Below are 23662 nucleotides of genomic sequence, written 5' to 3'. Positions count from 1 at the left end.
TTGCAGCTATTCATTTGATTAGAGCTACTGAATCATGGTATCAGTCAGTTGAATTAGATGGGCTTTTGATAGTTGGGAGGTATATAGGGATGAAATTTGTGATAGAATTCGGGAGGAACCTTCGGAAGATGTGGTAGAAACTTTTAATGGACTAAGATAAACTGGAACTGTAGATGAATTTTTGAAGATATTTGGAATAATAAAAACTCAGATGTTGCTTAGAAACCCTGCCCTAAATGATGCACACTTCTTATCTAGCCTCATAGGGTTCTTGAAAGATGACATTAAGACGACAATCAAGCTTCATAAACCCTAAACCCTCAAGGTCGCTATGGAAAATGCAAGGATGCAGGAAAAGGCAATTGAAGTTGCAGAGAAGAAGGGAAAGTCTGGTACTAGATTAGCTCAGTCATGGAACACACCCAGTGGTACTAAAATCAATGCACCACTAACTATTACCAAGAGTGGAACTAACAGGAGCCCTACCTACAAGGTGAGTCAAGAAACCTATGATTATAGGAGGGCCAACCATCTTTGTTATAGGTGTGGGGAGAAATACGCTCCTGGTCATCAATGAAAATTTAGACAGTTGAATTGTATCATTAGTGAAACTGGTGAGGCAATTGGAGAGCATGGTGAACAGATTGGGGAAGGGCAAGATCTTGTACCTCTGAGTGATAGTGAGCAGGTCATGTAAGAAGTTGTTTGCCTGACTGCACTGGCTGGTAGTAATCCAGGGGCTAGCACAATTTTTGTGGAAGGAAATGTCAAAAATAGGATCTTAACTGTGTTGGTGGACTCTGAAAGTACACACAGTTTCGTAGATGCTCAAACTGTGAAGCATACTGGATTCTCATCTAGTTATACACCACCAATCAGGGTTACAGTTGCTGATGGTAACTACATGTACTGCACCTCCTATTGCAATCCTTGAGGACAAGGTAGCTCAAAACTTCATGAAAAGAGTTCATACATTGCATGGATTTCCTAAATCAATTGTTTCTGATAGAGACAAGGTTTTCCTCAGTCATTTTTGGCAAGAATTTTTCAAGTTGGTGGGCACACGACTAAGATACAACACTGCCAATCACCCTCAAATAGATGGCCAAACTGAGAGGGTGAACAAATGCATCGAAACTTGCCTTACGTGCATGACATCTAATAGACTTGTGAATTGGAAACAATGGCTTCCACTAGCTGAGTGGTGGTAGTGGTCACATTTCTATGGGTCCAATGTCAGAGTCTATTGCACTAGCAGCTGAAGATATGTTCATGCAAAGGCATCAATTTCAGAAGTTGCTCCAAGATCACTTGTTACAAGCTCAGAATGGTATGAAATTATATGCTGATCAACATAGATCAGAGAGATCATTTACAGTTCGAGATCAAGTGTTTCTCAAATTACAGTCGTATCGGCAATCATCTTTAGCCTGAAGGAAAAATCTCAAGTTAAGTTTCAAATATTATGGACCATTCACTATCTTAGAAAAGATTGGTCAGGTTGCATACAGACTGGATTTACCCCCTTCCTCGCGTATACATCCTATTTTCCATGTCTCTTTACTCAAGAAGAAGGTTGGTTCTCGAGTGCTGGTGCAAACTGCTTTACAAGTTACTAATGAAGAAGGCCAATTTCTAGTTCAGCCAGTAACAATTCTCCAGTGACAAATGGTAAAAAAGGCAATGTAGCAGGTGTTAAGGTTCTTATACAATGGTCTAATTTAGCTCCTGAGGATGCCACATGGAAGGATTACGTTGATTTAAAGACTAGGTTCCCTAATTTTGATTGCAATCCTTGAGGACATGGATTATTTGAAGAAGGAGGAGATGTTATGAGTTGCGTAATAAATTAGAATAAAAAGGAGGAGTGCTGAAAATAATACACATAGAGGCCTACGATTGATTCTTGTTTAATGAAGCTCAACGGTGGAGATTAAAAAGAAGGAATATAACAACCATGTCAGAGGAGTGGAGGAGCATATATAACTGAAAATTAGTATTCTTCTTCCTCCTTCATGTTTCTCTCCTCTCTCTCTCTCTCTCTCTCTCTCTCTCTCTATATATATATATATATATATATATATATATATATATATATATATATATATATATATATCACTTCTCCCTTAATCCAAATTCTTCTTCTTCTTCCAATCGCAGGTGCATCGCGTTGCTGTGGAAATTCTCTATCAATTTAGTTCCATTTTACTATTTTCATTTAGTATTTGTCCCAAAATTCTTTCAATTTTGCATTTGATTGCTTAAGCCCGTGATGTGCCCGGAAGTTATGGCACATCCAAGGCCTTTGTACAAGAAGTTTTACTTGTTTTTAAGCAAGTTAGTGTCTATTTGATGTGTTTTTAGTGCTTTTCAGGTAACGGGACTGATTTGGAATGAAAACAGTTAAAGTTCAAAAGTTGGCCGTAAACTCAGTATACGGATCGTATTCTCAAATACGGGCCGTATTCCACGGGCGTATTTAAAGCTAAGCAGAACCAGAAAGGCATGCTAAGGAGATGGTGAAATACGAACAACTTTACAAACCGTATTCCACTTTACGGTTCGTATTTCAAAGCGTATTTAATCATTTAGACATGTGGCAGAAAGTTGAAGATATGGAAGTTGAAAGACGACTATGCAGAAGACGGACCGTAAATCAAAATACGGTCCGTATTTCAGGAGGTTGCAGTTAAACAACTCTTGAAGGAAACCCTGGGCGTAAACTAGTTTACGGTCTGTATTTCAATTTACGGATCGTATTTTGTACCGACGGGGACCAAAGTGCAAATCTATAACTTTTACGTTTTCAGAACCTATAAATAGTCATTGTAGGGTTTTAATTGTTATCAGTTATTATATTTTGACCTTTGGCTTAGAACATTAAATACTCTCTTGGTTTTGAAGATTCATTACACCAATTCAAGTATTATCAATTCCTCTTTTCTTCCAAAGCAAGCAATTATGAATTCTTCAATTTTTTATTTCTCGTTCTTTGTCATGAGTAGCTAAATTCCCTTACTAGAGTTGTGAACCCAATGATGGGTATTTTGAGATTGGGTTTTGTGATTGATATACACATAATGGATTATTAGGGTTTATTTATTCTTCATTCTTCATTCATAATTAATGGTTGCAAACATTGATTAAAGCCATAGGCCTTGATTTATTTGGGAAAAATAATTAAGGTTGGTAAGAATAAATAACAAGGACTCAATTGTTTAATAGATTCACTTAGGAATAAGACGAATTTACTTGGAATAGATAACTAATCCGATTAACCAATCGATAACTATATGCGCAACTGTCAATAGATTAAGTAATTCAGTCAATTTAATTGTTTCAAAGGGAGTTACTTTCGAAAAAACTCTTAGGTAGATGCCGTGTTCTGGCTTTTAGGTTTAGTTATATGTTGTCGCCGTCACCTAGAGAGACTTAATCTCTATTGTGATTCTTTTTTTAAGAACTTACTTCTTACAATATATAAGCCTACCATAAACAAGAACCTCTAAGAAAAAGAGAAATGTGAAGACAATAGAACTGTTCAATACTTCTATTTGATGGTGACAGAAACCAAGATTGTGGTTAGTACATACAATATGAAGTCAACCCCTTTCTTGGTTGGCACTTGAACAATAATCATAGACAAAACAATTTCAGACTTTACTTGATAAAACATAGGCAAACTCCTGATAACTAATACTAGAGAAAAACAATAGACAGACCACACTAACAAATGCTTGTTTTTAGGAATAAATCATAACATGGACCACACTCTCTTAATATTCATTCAACATCTTAGCATTGTGGTAGATCTGGTGGAGGTGGCTCCATTTTCTGTTTCTCTCCTATTCCATTTTCGACAATGAATGACATAGCTAGGCCCCAAGACAAATGAGAATCAATGTGGCAATGGAATAACCAAACCCCTGTAAACAGATCACATAAATCAATCAAAATTCCTAAACAGGTACAAAAATTTCAAACTTCGTAATAGTTTTTTCTGGTGAAATCAGGTTCTTTACCTGGATTATCTGCTACGAAACGAATGACTGCCCATCCACCAGCAGGCACATCGATTGTGTTTCTGGAGGGCGGATCGATTAGGTTAAATGTAGCAGTATCCGTCTGAGGATTGAAGTTGCCAAAACCTTGTCCGACGACCCAAAAATGGTATCCGTGAAGATGTATAGGGTGGTCCTCAGTAGTGAAAATAGCAGTATCTTGCAACACAATTTGTACAGTAGAACCAAACTTGAGCTGGTACAACTTAGTCCTAAATCTTGGTTGCCATAGTCCTCGCGAAACATTGCCTGTGTAGTCAAATTGAACCGGAGGAACAGGTGGAAAGTCTAATGTATAAATCCCTGGAATCTTTTGGTAATAGGCCTGCAGCAATGAAGTTCTTCTAGGAAGAACAAACGAAATGTTGTTCATGCTAGCAGCAAAACGCGAATTATTGGGCCCTTGACATCTTGGACCAGGGTTGCAATTCACTAGGCCTAATCCAACAGTGAAGAACAAGTTCTCATCAATCTTTTTGGGAACTCTCATATTGTTACCAGGAATGCCCCTCAACCGGCTCGCGAAAGCAGTGGCAGTGGTTGTATCATTGAAGGCTGGAAGTTGGGGCAATAAAGGTCTTGAATTCGCGCCCGAGTTGAGATTTGTGTACTCAAGGATGGCAGTGGTTGTGGTGTTGTCAAATGGCGCGTTTCTGGCTGTGGCATAGGCACGAGCCGCCATATAGTAACGGCCAGGGGACTGATTAGCAGTGAGAATTACATTAGTTGTTTGGCCAGGTCCAACCATAATGACATTAGTTGTAAGAGGCTTGCTATAAGTAGCATCAACACCAACAACAGTGAGCATGTGGTTGGCTACTGAGAAGAAAAGTTGTTGATTGAGTGCAGCATTGATCACCCTCAAGAGAATTGATTCTCCCGGATTCACTGAGTATTTCACAGTATCTGCAATATTAACATTCTTAATTACTCATGATGAAACGGATTATTTACACTATCAGTGTATATAAATCTTTTCTGTTTTATTTTTTCAAAAAAAAAAAAAAAGAGGGATAAGTTTTAGTAAGAACCTTGACTAGAGCATCTATAAAGGTCACCAGGTTGGCCATTAATAGTAAATGCATCAGAAATATTAGGAGCTGCTCCAGTGAATTGTGCCTGTCTTTGGACTGCAATAATGTCTCTGTTCCACCATTCCCCTATACAAAAATATTGAATTCAGAGTGAAATTGGTAACCTGGAAAACAAAGTAAATTACCTGCTACAACGGGTTAAAATAGTATAAAAAGTCTTTTTCGTTGTCATTGTATATTAGCAAAATCCAAAAGATAAAGAGAAAGAAGCAGTACCAAGAAGAATAGGAACATCTTTCTGGGGCATTGAAAAAGGAAAATTAGAACCCTGTTTTGGTAAAATAACTAATGCTCCATAAACAGTAGCTCTAAGCCATCGGCTATGAGCATGCCACCACAATGTACCCTCTTGATTTTCAATAGTGAATCTGTATGTGTAAAATCCTCCTGGTCTAATTGGGCACTGTGTTACATACTCAGGCCCATCAGCCCAGGGTGTTCGCATTTGACGAACTCCATGCCTGTATGAAAATTTAGAGCAATTTAAGTGTTATGCGCTGACAGTGTAAAAAAATATTTACACAAAAAGGTCGCTTTTATAAGGTAATTACCAATGGATGGTAACATTGTAACGAGCTCTATTAACGACAGTAACAAATAATGTATCTCCGTTTCGAACTGTCAAGGTTGGTCCTGGAAATTGCCCATTCACTGTGATTATATTCTTGGTTCTGCATAGCCTTGTTTCACTGGTTTCTTGAACCTGTCAAAAATATTATTTCATGCTAATGTTTGAAGTTTTTTGATAAAATAAGAAGAAAAAAAAAATGTAAATGGATACTTACAATAAATTCATGGTAGTGAAATTCTGCATTAGCAAAACAAGACAGTAGTGATATTATAACCACGATGAGACAACTTGTAAAAGTCTCCATCTCACTTCTTTTGCGCATTTGTTTTAGTAAAAGCTGGAATGTTGTAATGCTCTGTTTAGAGGACTTACTGAAGTGTTCATGCAGTGATTAGAGAACTTAATGAAGTTGTCTATTTATAATGTTACAAGGAGGAATTATAAGTTTTGTTTACTCTTTACAAAATTAAAGATTAAGGGAAAAATAGGAATTTGGTGGCAGATCAGTTTAATGTCAAACAGGCATTTTGGAAAGTTTTAGACAAACTTAGTCCAACAATACGGTGGATTTGGTGCAACCACTTGCAATTCGATACTTAATCTAAGTAAAATATATGACTTTGGTGTCTGACAAATCAGTAACTAAATTCTGACTATTCTGTTAATAACGGTTTCCCCTTTTCTTTATCTTTTAAATTTTCAAACATTTTCTCCAGATATCTTCTTTAATTTCTACTCTCGTGTGAAGATGGTTGTAATTAAGATTTAATAAGAATAAAATAGTCGATGAAATTGAAATGGATTTGACAAATTTGCCTAATTTTCAGGTTACTAATATCAATGTTAACGGACGATTACATGCTATATTTTAGTTATTTGATAGCGTAAACATTATGTAGAAGTTCAACTCGTTTGAAATTAATAGTGGATGAAACTTTATTCAAGACTAGATTAAACTTTTTTTTAGATATATCGAGTTGAATTATTTCATTAGCGTGGTAAGACAATTGAAACATGTAATTTAAGTAAGAAGGGACTGTTAGTTGGCCAAACATTGAAGAACATAAACCAATTACAGGAGAGCATATGGCCAAAATTACGAGAATCAGCATAAGCCAAATGAGCATTTCTTCTGATAGATTATGTCAGCATTCAAATTCATGTTATGTTCTTGAAATGGACGTAGAATTGTCGGTACGGCAGAATTCAATAGTTTTTATTCCAATATTATATTTATCTTATAAAAATTATTTAATTTAGTATAAATTATTGATTTAGAACTCAATTATTTCAAAGGGTTAAAAAATCTAGAACTCATAAACTTCATATCTTGAATTTGTATATGTGTCCAAGTTTGTTGATTTTCAAGTGATCGAAGCAAAGCAAAGCAAACTAAGATTGAATTTTTGGTTGGTTTTGGTGGATTAAAAGGGATACTTACCTAACAAGTAAGACGAGATATGTGTTAATAATATAAAATATTCATTCTACTGATACCATCTATGGTTGACTCAACTTGTTGACAAAAAAAAGCCTATGGAACATTCCTCCAGAGTAGAAATAGTCGTCTGCTTAGTTTTCAAAAATTTACAGCTATTTGAACAGGTTATATAATTCCGTTAGTTAGTATGCAGGTATGACCAATTCCTACTTATAGATCATGCTGACCAATTCCTACTTATAGATCATGCCTTAAAAACACCTATAAGCAACTAATGACCTCATATAGTCTAATTAATTACTACAAGTTATAACGTGAATTTTCCTTTGCGATAAAAATATTGCATTAATTATGATGAGATCTATATTAGTGCGAGAAACGAGTGCAAAAATTACCATGACATATGTACAACAAAATAATTATCATAATAAAGCGATAACGTGAAATTTTGTCAAGTAATTGTATCTTTGCTAACTGAAACAGCTCACAAATTCAACCTACGCTTATGTACGAGGGAGTGGTTAACAAGCTTTATTAGATTCACCCAATCCCTCAATTATTAAAGTGTGCAACTTCACTTTCATTATACGGGTTTAGGCAGCCTGCCAACTAACTACCAAAAGTATTTAGAGAAAATATTATATCTGCTATAGTACAAGTGTACAACTGCTCATATTTGCAGCGTATTTGTCACTCCATACAAGAACAAGAAAAAGAAATATCAAGGTATGATGAGATGATTGGAATCCTTTCTTCCCTAAGTAGGGATTTTGCGTTCGAACTTTGGGAACGGCTAACTTCTTGTAGTGAATGCTTTATTCCCTCCCCCAACCAATAGTAGGAGTTGAATTCATAAAGGATTACTCAACTTTATGTTTACCTAACTAAAATCACTTAACTTTTTTTTTTTTTTTTTTTGTTGGTAACAAAAAAAAATACTTGGACAAAGTTGAATGATTTTTTTGTTAAAAAAATAGTTTAGTGACTTTCTGTGATACTAAGACAAAATTGATTATTTTTTATGTTACGATTCACGAATAATATTTTAGTAGTTTTAGTGCATAAGATAGTTTAGTGACTTCTTGTGATACCTGACATGAATTTGAATTAATCAGACCAATACACTTCAGTTACCAAATGATTAAACCCAAAAAAAGAAGGATCAGATAGTCACATAGTACTATCTGCAGAAAAATAAAAAAGGTCCAAAAATACCCTGAACTATTGAAAAAGGCTCATAAATACCCTCCTTCCACCTTTTGGTCTAAAAATACCCTTAAGGTTTGTTTTTGGCTCAAATATACCCCTCAAACTAACAAAGTTAAAGTTAACTCTTTTAAAAAGCCAAATGGCATTTTGTGATTAGACACATATATTATTTAATTTAAATATTAAAAAATATGAACAAAACTGATTTTTTTTTTTTTGCATTTTGTGAATTAATCAACGAAATATGTTTTTTTTTTTGCATTTCGTGAATAAAAAAACGAAATAGGAAATTATAATTTTTTTTTGCATTTCGTGTATTGAAAAATGAAATAGGATAAAAAAATTAATTTTGTTCATATAAAAACAAAATTGGAAAATATATTTTGTCCAAATTTCCAATTTCGTTTTTATATGAACGAAAATAATTTTTTTTATCCTATTTCGTTTTTTAATACACGAAATGCAAAAAAAAATTATAATTTCCTATTTCGTTTTTTTATTCACGAAATGCAAAAAAAAAAAACATATTTCGTTGATTAATTCACGAAATGCAAAAAAAAAAAAAAAAAAAAACAGTTTCGTTCATATTTTTAAATTTTTTAATTTTTAAGTTTCCACACAATTTTTTTTAAAAAAAATATGTAAATTACGGAATTTTATTATTGGCAATTTTTTTTTTTAAATCTGGAATTTTAAATTACTGGAAATTTATTATTGGCAATTTTTTTTTTAAAATTTGGATTTTTTTTTAAATTACGGAATTTTATTATTGACCAATTACAAATTGCCATTTGGCTTTTTAAAAGAGTTAATTTTAACTTGTTAGTTTGAGGGGTATATTTGAGCCAAAAACAAACCTTAAGGGTATTTTTAGACCTAAAAGGTGGATGGAAGGGTATTTTTAGACCAAAAGGTGGAAGGAGGGTATTTATGAGCCTTTTTCAATAGTTCAGGGGTATTTTTGGACCTTTTCCGATAAAACTTTAAAAAAAATAAACTTGGAATCAGCTTAAGTATTCCTTTTTTTTTTTTTTCATCTCATTTTATTTAATTTATATCTTATCTACTTTTTTGGCTTGGCTAGGTGGGATAGCCGAGCCATTCCCTTTTCTTTCGGATCGAAAATATTGAGTTCAACTCAAGTCCATAACATATAAGATCAATTCGTCTCTAACTGTAGAAGCAAAATTGACACCCGTTCTGAGTTCACTGACTGGTAATTTTGGGTCAAGGAATAGAGGAATAGTATTTTTGAATTTAGGGATATAGCCAAAAATTCTGAGTTTGAGTTTTCCATTAGAAAATCTCCCAGTTGGGATTTGATCCGGAAAGGACTGTCCATAGGGTAGATGATTGGGTTGAAATAAAGTTAGGAAAAAATTGTTATTGCCAGAATCTAGCAATGAATCACCAAAGGCAAAGAATAGCAGGGAATTTTGGTATGCGGGGCTGTGCAAGTGGTTGAGAAAATACATAAAAGTTGTAGAATTACAAGAAGGAACGTGCCATTGAGAGGAGTCATTTTTTTTTTTCTGGAAACTATACAACTCTCAGCATTTATATTGAGATAGGTGATCAAATTCAGGCTTTTAATGAAAAAAGGAAAACAGAAATAATTCAAATGCTTGGGAACTGGAGTGAACTGCTTAAATTCAATAGATTAGTTAATGCAGTGATTCAATTGAGACAAGTTATGGTTTTGTATTTACTTTCACTTGTCATTATTTATTTTTGCAAGAATGAATAGAACAATGATCCCAACTTGTTTGAGATTGAGACGTAATTGTTGTAGTGAATAGAAAAAGAATGAATAATCACCTGCTTTGGATAAGAAGTCAATAGGGGGAAAATGGCCAATTTGGGAAACAAGAATGAGTTTAACTTCAATATATGATGATTTTATTTTACACTATCAGGTCACATAAAAGCTAACCGCAAGTAATTATACACAAAACGTGAAGTTAGTAACCTGAAAAATAAGGCAAGTAGCCCTCTGCAACAAGTACAATTACACTGAGTAGTGAATACCTTCGTTTCACATAAGAGTTAACTTGAACTTTGTGCTTCCTAATCTCTTCATACAATTTTGTCACATATATAATACATAATACCCCTCGGTCCTTGGAGTCAAGGGCGGATCCACCCTTTAAGGTGGGGTGGCGTAGCATCCCCTAGATTAATAATTTTTTTATATATTTATGTTGTAATTTATTTAAATTCGGTTAAATATTTGATCCTGCCACCCCCAGTCATAAATTAGACAAAGGTGCCACAGCTGGTAGACACAAGTTTGAATCTATCTTGAACATTTTTCAACTCTCGTTTTTCTTTGTGCTTTTTACTTCCTTTGTACCAGTAATTCCATTTTCGGCTCTCCCGATTTTCTATTTATTTTTTATTATTATTTATATTGCATTTCCACTTTTCTATTATTTTATCTATGATCTCTAGCGAGAACACACAAATAGAAACTTCAAAATCCCTTAAATTAAGTATTTCTCTTAATCTCAAATCCAGGGGCGAATCCATCCTTTAGGGTTGGGGTGGCATGGCACCCCCTAGAATAATAAATTTTTTATATATTTATGTTGCAATTTGCTTAAATTACGTTAAATATTTAATCCTGTCACCCCCAGTCATAAATTAGACAAAGGTGTCACGGCTGACAGACACAAGTTTGAATCTATCTTGAACATTTTTAACTCCTGTTTTTCTTTGTGCTTTTTACTTCTTTTGTACCAGTAATTCCCTTTTCAGCTCTCCCAATTTTCTATTTATCTTTTTATTATTTATATTGCCTTTCCACTTTTCTATTATTTTATTTGTGATCTCTAGCGAGAACACACAAATAGATACTTCAAAATCCCTTAAATTAAGTATTCCTCTTAATCTCAAATCTGTGAGTATTTAAATCGAAAAACTTGACTGTCAATGGGAATTTTGGATTGAGATCAAAATTCCATTCATTCTTTTTTTTTATAATTTCTTTTGTTTATTACTCCCTCCGTCCATGTTTACTTGTCTATATTTGACTTGGGACACTCTTAATAAGAAATAAATAAAATGAGAAATGAATTAAAGTACTTAATAATAAGGATAAAATAGGTATAAAATGGTAAATTATCTCTTGATTTTTCAAACTATATAACTTACAAGTAAAAGTGAACATATATTTTTAGTATAATGGATAAATAAAGATGGACGCAGGGAGTGCATTATAAAAATTTATGCTATTCTAGAATTGTTAAATTTAATTTAAATCACTTTACTACTTAAATTGTGATGGAAATTTCGTAAGTACTGCTTAAAAAAAACATAAAATTTATAATTTATTTTTTAGAACTTGTAGTTTATCTAATTCTACATTTACTTATGGGGTGTATTTACCTTTTGAAGAGTTTTTCTATTATTTTTCTTATTTTGATTGGTGTAATTCCTTTATTAAAGTTGTTATTTTACTTATGCAAATTCATTTTTTCATATACATAAAAGATGCAAGTCTCTTGATGAAAATATTAACTTTACTTCTGTTGTTAATGGGTGTGATTCCTTGTTTAAGATACTAATTATATTCGTTTCTTGATTTTTGAGATGTAATTTTCATATTTGCAAATAAAAAAAGTCTATTAAGTTGACCCGAATAAACTAAAAAGAGATCGACCCGACGCAAATACACGTTCCTAATAAGATGTATATTGAAGAAAATTGTGGCACCCGCCACCATCAAATCCTAGATCCGCCTCTGCTTGGAGTGCGACATTTCCCTGGACCTGCGTGAATGCAGTATGTTTCATGCACCGAGCTGTTCCTTTTTTATATTGCAGAGAAGGAGCATTCTTTTCTATTTGTCTATCCATCAACCTATTTTCTACATTTTTGGCATTGATCAAAGAAGACAACTAATACAACTGCTAGCCAAATGAGCCAACCCCAGAATGCTGACTATATTTTCCTGAAGCCGAATAAAAACTGCTAGAAACAGGCTTCAGGGCCTGGATGTTTATAAACTCAGTCCCGGGTGGTATTTGTTGCACAACCAGCAATGAAAAACTATAATCCGAAGTCGCTAACATGTCTCCAATAAATCCTAGTTCAGGACACTCGATCCATTCGTTAATCCCTAGTGTTAACTCGGAGTAGTGTTCGTGATCTCTACCAACTATACAAAGATCACAATTGTCCTCGAGTGAACGAAGAACCTGAGTCGTCCCCACTGCATCACTCACCATTTCTTCTTTGTAACTAACCCTCCCTGCATCCATATTATTACTCTTGAACCAATGTATCATATCCGAATCCATACTCTTGTCCAATTTGTCACTCGAATGTCTGAGCCAGACGAGATTCACGCTAATGTGGGGATGCCCTAGCATCCTGCAGCAATAGGCCAGCGCCTCATCATCATCAGGACCGCCAAGGTAAAGCATTGTGACGCGGAAAAAAGAATGACCAAACAAGATTTGTTGGTTATCTGCTAATTGACCTCGATCAACTAGGATCCCAACTGAGCAAGGCGCTTTATGGATTACCTGTTGATAGAGGCGGCAAAATTAGCCCATGAAAACATGATCTGCCAAACCGGTCCAAGTTTGGGGTTCTCATTGACCCCCATTTATTAGTCAGCCCAACCCACTCGAGCCCATCAAAAAATTGGGTGATATATAGTCCAAGCTGACCTACGAGAAATCTTGTCAAAATATTTTCAAAAAGACATTTTTTGTTTTATTTTATATGTTATATAACGATAATTAAAAAATAGTTTTGTTAGATACTAAAATTTATAAAGAACAAACAAAGAAATTAATACTTAAAATTGGGCGGGTTGGGTTCTAACCCACTTTTTAGCCCAATTTAACCCAACCCATTTAAGCCCCGATAACTTTTAGGCGAGTTATTAACTCAGCCCATTTTGATCACCCCAAATTCAGCCCAAGGCACCCATTTGACACTCCTACCTGTTGGTTCACCATCCTAATTGCAGGGAAATTGGCTCCTACTGTTCCATCAATAGCCCACTGCTTGTGGAACGGGATGATCACAATATTGACACCTTTATCCACCGCGACTGTACATATGTCATCGTGCATAGTGGCATACGGAACGATTGATGTGAAGTGTTGTACGGCCATAGAGCCTTGATTTCTATGCACGAGAATGTTGAATGCGTTGGATATATGTTCTGTTCTGCTTGGCAGAGACTTGAGTTTCGCTTTCCCCTTTCTATTATGAGTTGGCACCAGTAAAGCGGCCGCGCTGCCTTTGAGCTCCATTAGATTAAGAACAAACACTGCAATCGGTCTCCTTCTGGAGGCATTGGAGGCTTCGAGAAGATTGACTATGCTCGGGACATTATCTTCGTTGTGAATACATACTTGTATCCGAAGCTCACTGGTCGGATCCAAATGTTGTATGCTATTTGTTCTGTAGCCTAAGTACCTTCTTGACGGATCATAGAGGTACCAAATTAAAGGTCTCATAATTCCTGTTATGACCAGCATTGTGATTAACAAAAGCGCATATGCTTCATTTGTTATTACCTGCAGATAACCAAACAAGAGAAATGTAAGTAACTTGTATGCTTTTAGTAATCGAGTTTAACCTCTAAGGAATTTTTCATGTAATATCCATAAACAATGGAACTAGTAACTTGCTAAATACAATCAAACCTATCTATAACAATCTCGTTCGTTCTGATATTTTTTTGCTTTTATAGCAGTAGGTTGCTATACACTTACAACAATTGTTATTGACAAATTAGCGGAACAATGTGAGAAATAGTACAATAAAATCAACTAATATTTGAGAAAGGTTGTTATAGAGGGATAATTTACAAAAAATTGGATTGTTACAATGATGGATGTTCTTGTTACAAGTATAATGTTGTTATAGAGAGGTACAATATAACATAAAAATCAAGTCTAGAAAACACTTGCTTGTTATAATAAAATGTTGCAATATAGGGTGGTTGTTAAAGAAAAGTCTGACTATAAATGCTATAACAGGTTTAATACATTGCTCGTGCAAAACGTTATATAAGCATAGAAAAGAGAGGAAATAGGATGCGTACTCCGGTATCCTTGAAGCCGATATACAGGGACGCCTCAATAATTCCTTTGCTACACATGATGAGAGCAAGAGGGACTGCATCTCGGAAGGAAACCCCGAAATGAACTGCTGGAACAAGAGTGCCAGCAAACTTACCAAAATAACCTAATAAGATCACTAGTTCGACGCCTAAAAGACTCTTTCCGTTTCCTAGGGCAAATATGTCCAATGTCAAACCACTGATAGCAAACTTAGCAGGAAGCAACAATCCCGTACATAAAGTATCGATCCTGTAAACCAAAGACGAGCCCAAAGGCGGTCCCTGTGGCACCACCATGCCCAAAACAAAAGTACCAAGAGCAGCAGGTTGTCCGAGAGACTCCGTGACAAATCCACAGATCAAAGCTAACACAGCTATTATTAGAAATTGGCTTTCCCTCATAGCCCCTCTTTCAGGTATAGTCCTAGCAACATGTTTCACAAACGGCCTTACAACAAATATGATTACTATCAGGAACGTGCCTATCCATGCGATGGACAACGCTCCGTTCCACTTGTTATAACTTGTTGACGCATTTACTGTCGTTACAAGTATGGAAACGACATATATACAAGCATCATTAACCAAGGAGGCCAATGTGGCTATTCTACCAATTTCAGAATTTAGAATCTTAAGGTCACCAAGAAGGCTAGTGATTACCGGAAAGAATGAAGCAGAGTTAAGTACGGCTATGAAAGGCAGGAAATGCGCTGTCGCGTCATCAATGATAGCCAATTGAGGTAATGTATAACTGGCTAATCCGCCGAGTGCAAAAGGCAGAGCAAAACAGGAAGCGCCAATTAGCATTGCGTTTCTTCCCGCTCTTCTCACCATCGTTGGATCTACATGAACTCCAAGAACAAAAACATGAAACATGAAACCGAGATCTGCAATTGTTTGTAGTACCATCCTGCCTCCTGGTCGAAATATCATGGTTGAAAAATCGCGGTTACGACCTAAGCCTGATCGCCCCAAGAAAATACCAGCCTGTTTTAGACCAACAATAATGATAATATAAATTTTGCAACACAAAGTGTCAGAAGCAAATGCAGCCTATAAATAACAGCTTAAACGGAAACCAACATTTTAGATATATAAGTAAGATAACAAACATTTCAACAAAAATTTAATTCTGAACCCATAGTTTCAAAAGTACAGTTTATTTAATGCTAAAAAAACATTAAAGATTGAACCCATCAAGTTAAAATCCTAGATCCTATTTCTGCGAGTAATACAATATCAGGTATTTAGATGCAGCCTGTAAATAACAAGTTCAACCAAAACCCAATATTTTAGACAAAGAACATACACATATACAGGTGAAAAAGTAGTAAAACTTCAAGAAATACTATGTTTCAACGCATTTTAAAAGGGTATTGGTTTTAGCTCTTGAACTCGTCAAATTTAAATCTTTAATCCACTCGACACAAGTTCAAATAGAATTGTTAGGTATCAAGAGGCAGATACAACCTATAAACAACAAGTTCAATTAAACTCAGTATTTTTGATACAGAACATAGACATATATATGTGAAAAATTACTAAAACTTCAAGAAATATTATATTTCAATTCCATTTCAAAAGGACATTAGATTTAGTTCTTGAACTCGTCAAATCCAAATCCAGAATCCACTTCGATTGCGTGAATTTTGGGATACAAGTACTAAGAGAATTCTTCGGTGCTCTTATATAGTGTTAAGAGAATACAGGAGCTTACAATAAGTTGTGCACTGACCATACTTTGTTTAAGAGGTCTTATGAGGGCAAAAGTAATTCTTGTAACAAAGAAAATGAAAATCAATTGGGCTAATACTAGTGGCAAACTAAAAGAAAAGGGGTCACCGCCAGACCATATACATCCCTTGGAACTTATCATATCAGAAAATTGACATATAAATACTTCTTGACGATAACGACCTTGGACTAATCCAGCCGAAGCTGAAACTTTTCGTTTTACCATTTTTGTTACACAAACTATTGATTAAAGAAGCAAATGAGGTAAGTTCGCTGAAAATGGAAAGCATGGGAAGAATTTTGGTGAAACAATTAGTGTTAGTTTTGTTCAGATTGTTAGACACGTCAGATTGTTAGACACGAAGGTTAGTTGGATCTGCTAGATAGAAATGTGGATAATTGAACATATATCCGTCATATTAGGCTAGCTTGTTGGATTACTTTCCTCCTAATTTTAAATGGTTCTGCTTTTCTCTATCTCTTCCTTTTATATGTTTTTTCCCCCGTCTTGTTATTTTAACTTGTTTAGCTCCTTGAAAAACTAGTACGCGTTAAATAAATCTAGGAGTTCATAGTAGAAATTAGAGATTGTATGGCTGAATCCTTTACCTTAAAAGAAGCCACATGGTAAGATGACAATATTGGGAATTTAAGTTTAGGGGTAATTGATCTAGCTGAGGAGCTAACTTTGTCCAATGTTTTGTTGAAAAATTGCATTGTATGGGACAGGTAAAGAGATTATTTATATATCTACTATATGTTAAATCCCCATAATTTTTTTGTGTGGTTATCTTTTTATATTTTAACTTCCCATAGTGAAAATCTTGACTCCATAACTGTTTAGATCACAGTCTGTTTTGCTTACGGAGTAACTATGAAGATCTTACCTATCAATGTCAAATATCTCAACTACATGATAATTTGAAAAAATCAGAGGAGACGAAATCACATTAACGAGGTTTTCCGTTGAAAGCAGGGTATAAAGATTCTTTGCAATATCCAATTTCGAACTATTACCTATTGTAACATGTTGACAACCTAGTAATATGTTACAAACGGGGAAATAACTTTTTTTTGTTTAATGTGAACTTGAGTTCGTAGCCTTTTTCAGCACCCAACCGTGGGATCGAAGTTCAGCACTCTCCATGCTTTCCTTCAAACCATGCGTCGACCTTATTCGCTTGAATGGACAACTTCTATACAAAGAGTCCTATATTAATAAATTTATTAAATAAAGTTTGTGAAAAGGACATGTGTTGCAACCAAAGGCTCCTTTGGGACAACAATTGTAACGGACAAAATCGTAATACTTCTAACAAACTTATGACTGAAACCCAAATCTTTTCAGAAAAATTTTGTTACGAAGGATTGTCACAAAATATTGACTTTAAAGGAATTTATAGGACTGAAAAGTAGTTGCTGATTTCATGATTAATGAACTACGGTGAGAAAAGATAATGATTAATGGTCCATCAAATGCAGTGACGAAACTGTAGTGTACACGTAATTCCATCCTAATGTAAGTGAAGGACAATTCTCTGACAAAACTACGCCATCTGTAAACAGATTAAACATCTTTTTATATCTTTTGATAATTTTGTCATTCACTTCTTTTAGCAGTGTGAAGTTAAGCACATTGCCTAACTAATAATGTTTACATGCATGCTAAGCGAAATTCAATTTAATTTTACAGGTATAACAAGTGTTTCGAGTTGAGCTCTAGACAAAAAGGTAAGAAGCTAGATAAACCTTGCAGTGAAAATTCTAAGTTTACAACAAGCTAGAATCATCAATGCAAGTTTGCAAGGGCGTAGTTTACACTGCCAGATTACAACCCCGGCCCCGTAGTAAATGTAGGTTCACACAAGAATTTTTCTACCTTCTTTGTTCCGGCTGTCATAAGATGATTATTTGGTTCAAACCGTATACTACGTTAAGGCTAAACAAATCTTAAATTTCCATTCATGGTACCCATTTCACTTCCTCGGCAGAGAAAAGACAAGCTCAAATGTAACCTAAACCAAAAAACTGAAATAAATTACCACCTCTGAAACACCGCCATTTTATCAAGGTCTTATACAGCAAGAAAACCCACTCGGAATTCCAGCAGGTACGGAACAAGCACTTACTGCTCCATGAATGAAACATCTGCTACAGTAAATGATCGGGGAATGGCACAACATTGCCCACCGCCTTCAATCAGGACCAAGTCAATAATCACCAAAATCTTGTTTGAATGCAACCTTAAGATACCAGACGAGCTTTCTTCACACCTGAGATCTCCCATACAATACAACACTCTTTTAACATCCCAACTCCCCGATAACAATGTTATAAGATCATTACTAATTTGATTGACGCATCTCAGTGGGATTACGAGGATAACAGAACAGTGCCTTCAGATGGAGGAAAAATCTCTGAAAAGTGTTTAGCTTGAGAAGTCATTCCTCCACAGAAGAAAAACTGAACTTGCAGGTACACAAGCAAAAACACAGCTCAAATAATTTAGTGCCACATCATATAGGCAACAAATTCATTATATAAGGTCTAATGGGAAGATGCTAGCATTTCTAACATGCAAGCAAAATCACCTAGAGAACCAAACATCATTCTGCGAGAATGACCAGAGTTTCTGGTTTCACAGTAGTAACACTCACCTGAATATTGCACCTACCTTAGCAGCAATTTGCAGAATATCTGATCGCCTCTATCAAAACATTCAACGTATCAAAGAAAAAATTGAACTTCTAAAACCCCACCCCTTCTGACGCACCAAGTAGCAGAAAGAAAAGAGAAAAAGTGCATATAGCTCAAGTGAAAGTGAGTGAACAGCCTACCTCTTAGTCACAGAGAGTATTATCTTGAAATGGAACTAATTAAAAAACCCTCCCACAACAAATTTTTAGTACATAAAATGCTTGGCTGGAACTCAGTAAGGACGTGAACGGTTTCCACCATGAAACTGTCTGTCTGGGCCAGAACCTCCACCGTCTCTGTAGTTATCCCTGCGACCACCACCACCATAACCTCCTCGACCGCCGCCACGGCTGTCAATGAATAGAAAAGACTTGAGCATAAGAGATAAATTAACTCTTCAGGTTAGTACAGAGACTCAGAAGTTCAGAATACACAAAACATCCCTACTCCATTTATTAAAATTAAGCTTCATTACACACCCCAGGAGGTAAACTTCAAGTATGAAGTTTAGCCTTGCAACTACAGTTTGAAACTTCACACAACAATAATAGTAAACATTACATGCAAGAACAGCTCTGCTCATCTAATTAGGAAAGAATCAAAACTCCAGAAAATTGAATCAAATAACAACACGTCCACTCGTCCAGAATCTAGTTAATCACATTGCTAACTCTGTCAACATACCACAGCATAACCACTAAGACATGTTATGAGTTATAATAAATTATGAATGGTGGCACAACTAGATGTAATATGCAAGAGAACGAGTGTGCAATATCTAAAGAAGGCTCACCCAGAACCAAATGCTGGAGCAGGCTTTGGTGCAGACTTCTCAGCCATCGCAACACTAATTTTGTAACCTCTGAAGTCATGATCTGATCATCATATTTTATGGTCAGCATGTTATTTATTTAATGAATTAACTCAAATGAATAAATTTGGGTCTAGATTTTACTATTGAAAAAGCCGCCGGCAGAGTGAGCTGCAGAAGGATCTTCATATGACAGAACTGCATCTCCTTTGTTATTTCCCTGTTCATCTGTGTAAAGCTTTATGCTCCAAGGCCACTGGTCTTTGTAGCCTCGCTTTTGCTTAATTCTTGCCACCTACACATTTATAACAAACGAATTAAGCACTAACCCTTGTATATATACCAAGAGAGACTCACAAAAGTAAACTACTTCATTATCAGAATTCAAGGGCAATATTTTAATGGTCAGCAAAATGAAGTAAATGAGAATAACAGGTATTGGGTCGTCCTTTTGTCTACGGACAAACATCAATACCACAGTTAACACAGCAAGGGATCATGAGACGTTAGGGAAAAAACAACATAAATGCTGCAATACAAAATGAATCTGATACTGAGAATCATAACCGAAAGAAATCTGCATATTACTTGTCCAATGCTCCCAAAAAGTTCTCTAAGTTCTTCAACGGTCACATCAGGAGGCAAATTTGAGATATATATTCTTGCGTTGTCACAGAAATCTCCACAGGTCTCATCACATTGCTTGACCTTTTCCGGAGCCTCAGCTGGTGAACTAGCATAACCACCTCCTGCATTCCGGGCACCACTGCCATATCCACCATCATATCCTCCCTGCGGACCACCCCGTCCACCCCCACGGGCATCAGCTGGTGTATTCCCACCATAGCCACCAGGGGCACCATATGAAGGGGGATACGATGCAGGTCCACCTACATAACTCGTGGGCGGAGGGACTGCATCAGAGTTCCCACCATAAGTATTAGAAGGTGGTGGATAGCTACTATCAGCTCCCCCATAAGATGGAGGAGCATGTGGAGGACCTTGAGCATAACCACCACCATCTCTTCCCTGACTACCACCATAAGAACCAGTTCTACCACCTCCAGCATTTCTGCTATCATAGTTGTCACCTCTTCCCCCTCGACTATTTCCATATCCCCCGTCACTTCCACCTCTGTTATAACTGCTACCACCTCTGCCACCACGATCGTCGGAACCAGCAGGTGAAGGAGCACCACATTTGTTACATTCAGTTCTTCTAGCAAAGTTCAAATTTCCACAACTACACCCAGACATGCCAGAATTAATAACAATTGACAAGAAACGATAACAAACACAATAACATATATTGAAAGAAATATTAGGAAATCTAACCCAAAATACATAACCTTGGAACAACCACCGCACTGAACTAACAATTTACATAACCTTGAAATAACCACCGCACTGAACTAACAATTTGCCGAATTGACAGGATATACACATAATTAGAATTACAATAATAAAGGCAAGAACAATCAAAATAAATTTCTCAGGGAACCTGCACATGGAAACACTGTTATCTTGAGTAGATCATATATTTCTAGTGATAAGTATGAAACATTATCTATATCACCGATCTGGTTCATATACAATCAGAACACATGTATATAGAAAGCAAATGGCGTCATAGGAAATGATCCAGATTCCACACTATGTTGGGGAAAGCAAGTATTATAGTAATTGACATTACCACTTAGATAACATGATCTTCCAAATAAATTAACTTCAGTTTTTGCTGAAAAAGATTGCACAAACAAACGCCACCTCCCTCTATCTAGTTGGCATAGGTTCAGAGCTAGAAGCAAATATAATCTTTTTTTCTTTTCTCGCTCTTATGGAATTAGTGGCGGACAAGATGAGGGAAGCAAGGCTGAAAGCCTGAAATGGTCCGGGCATGTGAAGAAGAGGTGTGAGGATGCGCCAGTTAGGAGGTGCGAGAGATTTTTTGTAGCAGGACATACCACAACTTCAGCTGACTAAGGACATGACCTTAGATAGGACGGTATGTAGTTTGAGGATTAGGGTAGAAGAGTAGTAGGTAGCTGAGGGGGTACCTGGAGACTGGAGTGCAGTACTTATTCTTCTCTTGTCCTTTACATTTAGTAACAGTACTATATGTTGATGCATTTGTTTTCAATCTTGCTGTTTTGCTGTCTATTTTCTTACAACTACCTTTTTTTGAGCAAGGGGTCTATCGGAAACAACCCCTCTACCTCCCAAGACCCCAATAGTGGGATTTCAACGGGTATGTTGTTGTTGTTGTTGCTCTTATGGAATTAATAAGAAAAAGTCTCACGACGTTTAAGGGAAGATATTAGTAAAGATGATTTAACAAATGTTCCACAAGGTTAAGGGGAGAAATTTTAGTAAGGATGATTTAACATGACCTGAGTATCCACGCAGAAGGATGTGAGAATATTACCTTGAGTTAGGGCAACGCCAATCACCTTCCTTACCACTTCCTCCACCACGACCACCGCCGCGACCTCCACGATCTCCTCCTTGGTATCCACCGCCACCGCCACCTGTCAATAGATTCACATATGAATTAAAAACTCATTCCAACTACAGACAATTTTACATAACATGGTAATTATTCAAATTCCATATTTAAGATATGACCATGTACTTCTCTTATGTTAATGTGATTCAAAAAGTTATATATGTACAAGAAATCTATTTTAGTCTATTTGGACAGTATAATTTTCTGGTAGATTCATACCAAGTAAATCGATACCATACCCAAAAAAACAAAAGGACAAACTTAAATTCCTAGAGAGTGAAACATCAGAAATTAAGCAACTTGACCTTGAAAATCATGAATGTTTTTATTGTACATGATTCTATTAGAACATATTCAATTATCTGTAAACATCAGCAACATCCTCTCTACACCACAAAGGTAGGGTAAGGTCTGCGTACATCCTACCCTCCCCAAACCCTACTTGTGGGATTACACTGGGTATGTTGCTATAATTAGAAATTATGGAAGAAATAATTGTAAAAGATAAAGAAAAATGAAAATCAAGATATAGAAACCATGTGATGGTCCTATAATCCTCCTAATCGATAAAAACAATAATTTACATGGCATAGTAATTAAACCAATTGTAGATACCTCGATTTTGGGAGCCACCACCATATCCTCCACCTCCACCTCCTCGACCACCACCACCACCACCTCTACCACCACCGCCACCGTATGATCCGCCGTAACCGCCACTACCTGAACCGCCGTATCCTCCACCACCGCCCGATCCGTACCCACCGCCGCCTCCAGAACCACCGTATCCACCACCGCCGCCTCCATAGCCTCCTCCTCCACTAGGTGGCGGAGCAGATCCGCCGCCTTCGTAACCATATGTACCGGCCATCGACTAACACTAAAGAGCTAGGGTTTATGAAATGAGAGAGAGAAGAAAAGATAAAAGTGAGTTAAAAGACTATACGGGGATAAATGGGTTAACTTTATATATGCCCAGTAGAGAGGAGATATTTTCCTTTTTGATATAGGTTGCTTTCCTTATTAGTAAATTCTTTATATTTTTTGTTTAAGTAGATGCACCAATTATTGTTAACAATATAATTAAGGGTGTGTTCCGTAGGGGGAAAATACGTGAATTTCTTACTTATTTTCTCATATTTAGTTAAAGTGAATAAGAATTTGTTAGTAGAAAATATTTTTTAAAAAAATACTCACCCAAGCCTCACCAACTCCACCCCCACCACTCACTACACCTACCACCAACCATCACCCTCGAACGCACTTGATCTTCACCCCAACCCCACTCCACACCGCTCTACCCACTCCACCACCCCTCACAAATTTTCTATTTCATATAATTTTTTTTACTTTTGTAAAAAAATATTAACAATGAGAAATTTTTTCTTACCTCCGCATCGCACCCTTGCCCGCCCACCACCCACGCCACCTTAAATTTAACCACGCAAATTTC

At 36.0% G+C, this 23662-nt stretch overlaps 3 protein-coding genes across 3 annotated transcripts; all 3 read right to left on the bottom strand.

Annotated features, from left to right (window-relative positions):
- Nucleotides 1–3523: 3523 nt before the first annotated feature.
- LOC132606440 (laccase-3-like) lies at nucleotides 3524–6105 on the bottom strand. The gene is made up of 6 exons (XM_060319941.1): nucleotides 5941–6105; nucleotides 5707–5858; nucleotides 5372–5616; nucleotides 5093–5221; nucleotides 4023–4967; nucleotides 3524–3926 (listed from the first exon to the last, which is right to left on the bottom strand). The coding sequence occupies exons 1-6, from the start codon at nucleotides 6046–6048 to the stop codon at nucleotides 3796–3798; spliced, it is 1710 nt and encodes a 569-aa protein (XP_060175924.1). The 5' UTR covers nucleotides 6049–6105; the 3' UTR covers nucleotides 3524–3795.
- A 5923-nt stretch (nucleotides 6106–12028) lies between these two features.
- Nucleotides 12029–18549, bottom strand: LOC132606423 (cation/H(+) antiporter 14). The gene is made up of 5 exons (XM_060319918.1): nucleotides 18325–18549; nucleotides 16179–18210; nucleotides 14444–15448; nucleotides 13332–13913; nucleotides 12029–12905 (listed from the first exon to the last, which is right to left on the bottom strand). Exons 2-5 carry the CDS (start codon nucleotides 16419–16421, stop codon nucleotides 12288–12290), a joined length of 2448 nt encoding a protein of 815 aa, XP_060175901.1. The 5' UTR covers nucleotides 16422–18210; nucleotides 18325–18549; the 3' UTR covers nucleotides 12029–12287.
- A 423-nt stretch (nucleotides 18550–18972) lies between these two features.
- LOC132606432 (transcription initiation factor TFIID subunit 15b) lies at nucleotides 18973–23148 on the bottom strand. The gene is made up of 6 exons (XM_060319930.1): nucleotides 22825–23148; nucleotides 22129–22231; nucleotides 20292–20946; nucleotides 19848–19998; nucleotides 19686–19767; nucleotides 18973–19242 (listed from the first exon to the last, which is right to left on the bottom strand). Exons 1-6 carry the CDS (start codon nucleotides 23078–23080, stop codon nucleotides 19125–19127), a joined length of 1365 nt encoding a protein of 454 aa, XP_060175913.1. The 5' UTR covers nucleotides 23081–23148; the 3' UTR covers nucleotides 18973–19124.
- Between the last annotated feature and the right edge of the window lie 514 nt (nucleotides 23149–23662).

This window comes from Lycium barbarum, chromosome 1 (genome assembly GCF_019175385.1).
Source record: "Lycium barbarum isolate Lr01 chromosome 1, ASM1917538v2, whole genome shotgun sequence".
Classification (NCBI taxonomy): Eukaryota; Viridiplantae; Streptophyta; class Magnoliopsida; order Solanales; family Solanaceae; genus Lycium; species Lycium barbarum.
The sequence above is the reverse complement of the archived record's forward strand: the minus strand, read 5'-3'. Positions and strand labels throughout refer to the sequence as shown.

Excerpts from the sequence above, each read along its gene's own strand:
- LOC132606440 (XM_060319941.1), bottom strand. The coding sequence starts at position 6,048 with ATGCGCAAAAGAAGTGAGATGGAGACTTTTACAAGTTGTCTCATCGTG. Across the intron at positions 5,222-5,371 it reads AGATGTTCCTATTCTTCTTG|GGGAATGGTGGAACAGAGAC; the intron begins GTACTGCTTCTT and ends ATTTTTGTATAG. Across the intron at positions 3,927-4,022 it reads TTTCGTAGCAGATAATCCAG|GGGTTTGGTTATTCCATTGC; the intron begins GTAAAGAACCTG and ends ATCTGTTTACAG.
- LOC132606423 (XM_060319918.1), bottom strand. The coding sequence starts at position 16,421 with ATGGTAAAACGAAAAGTTTCAGCTTCGGCTGGATTAGTCCAAGGTCGT. Across the intron at positions 15,449-16,178 it reads TGGTCAGTGCACAACTTATT|GCTGGTATTTTCTTGGGGCG; the intron begins GTAAGCTCCTGT and ends GGTCTAAAACAG. Across the intron at positions 12,906-13,331 it reads TTAGGATGGTGAACCAACAG|GTAATCCATAAAGCGCCTTG; the intron begins GTAGGAGTGTCA and ends CTCTATCAACAG.
- LOC132606432 (XM_060319930.1), bottom strand. The coding sequence starts at position 23,080 with ATGGCCGGTACATATGGTTACGAAGGCGGCGGATCTGCTCCGCCACCT. Across the intron at positions 22,232-22,824 it reads TGGTGGCTCCCAAAATCGAG|GTGGCGGTGGCGGTGGATAC; the intron begins GTATCTACAATT and ends ATCTATTGACAG. Across the intron at positions 19,768-19,847 it reads TGCCGGCGGCTTTTTCAATA|ATCATGACTTCAGAGGTTAC; the intron begins GTAAAATCTAGA and ends TATGATGATCAG.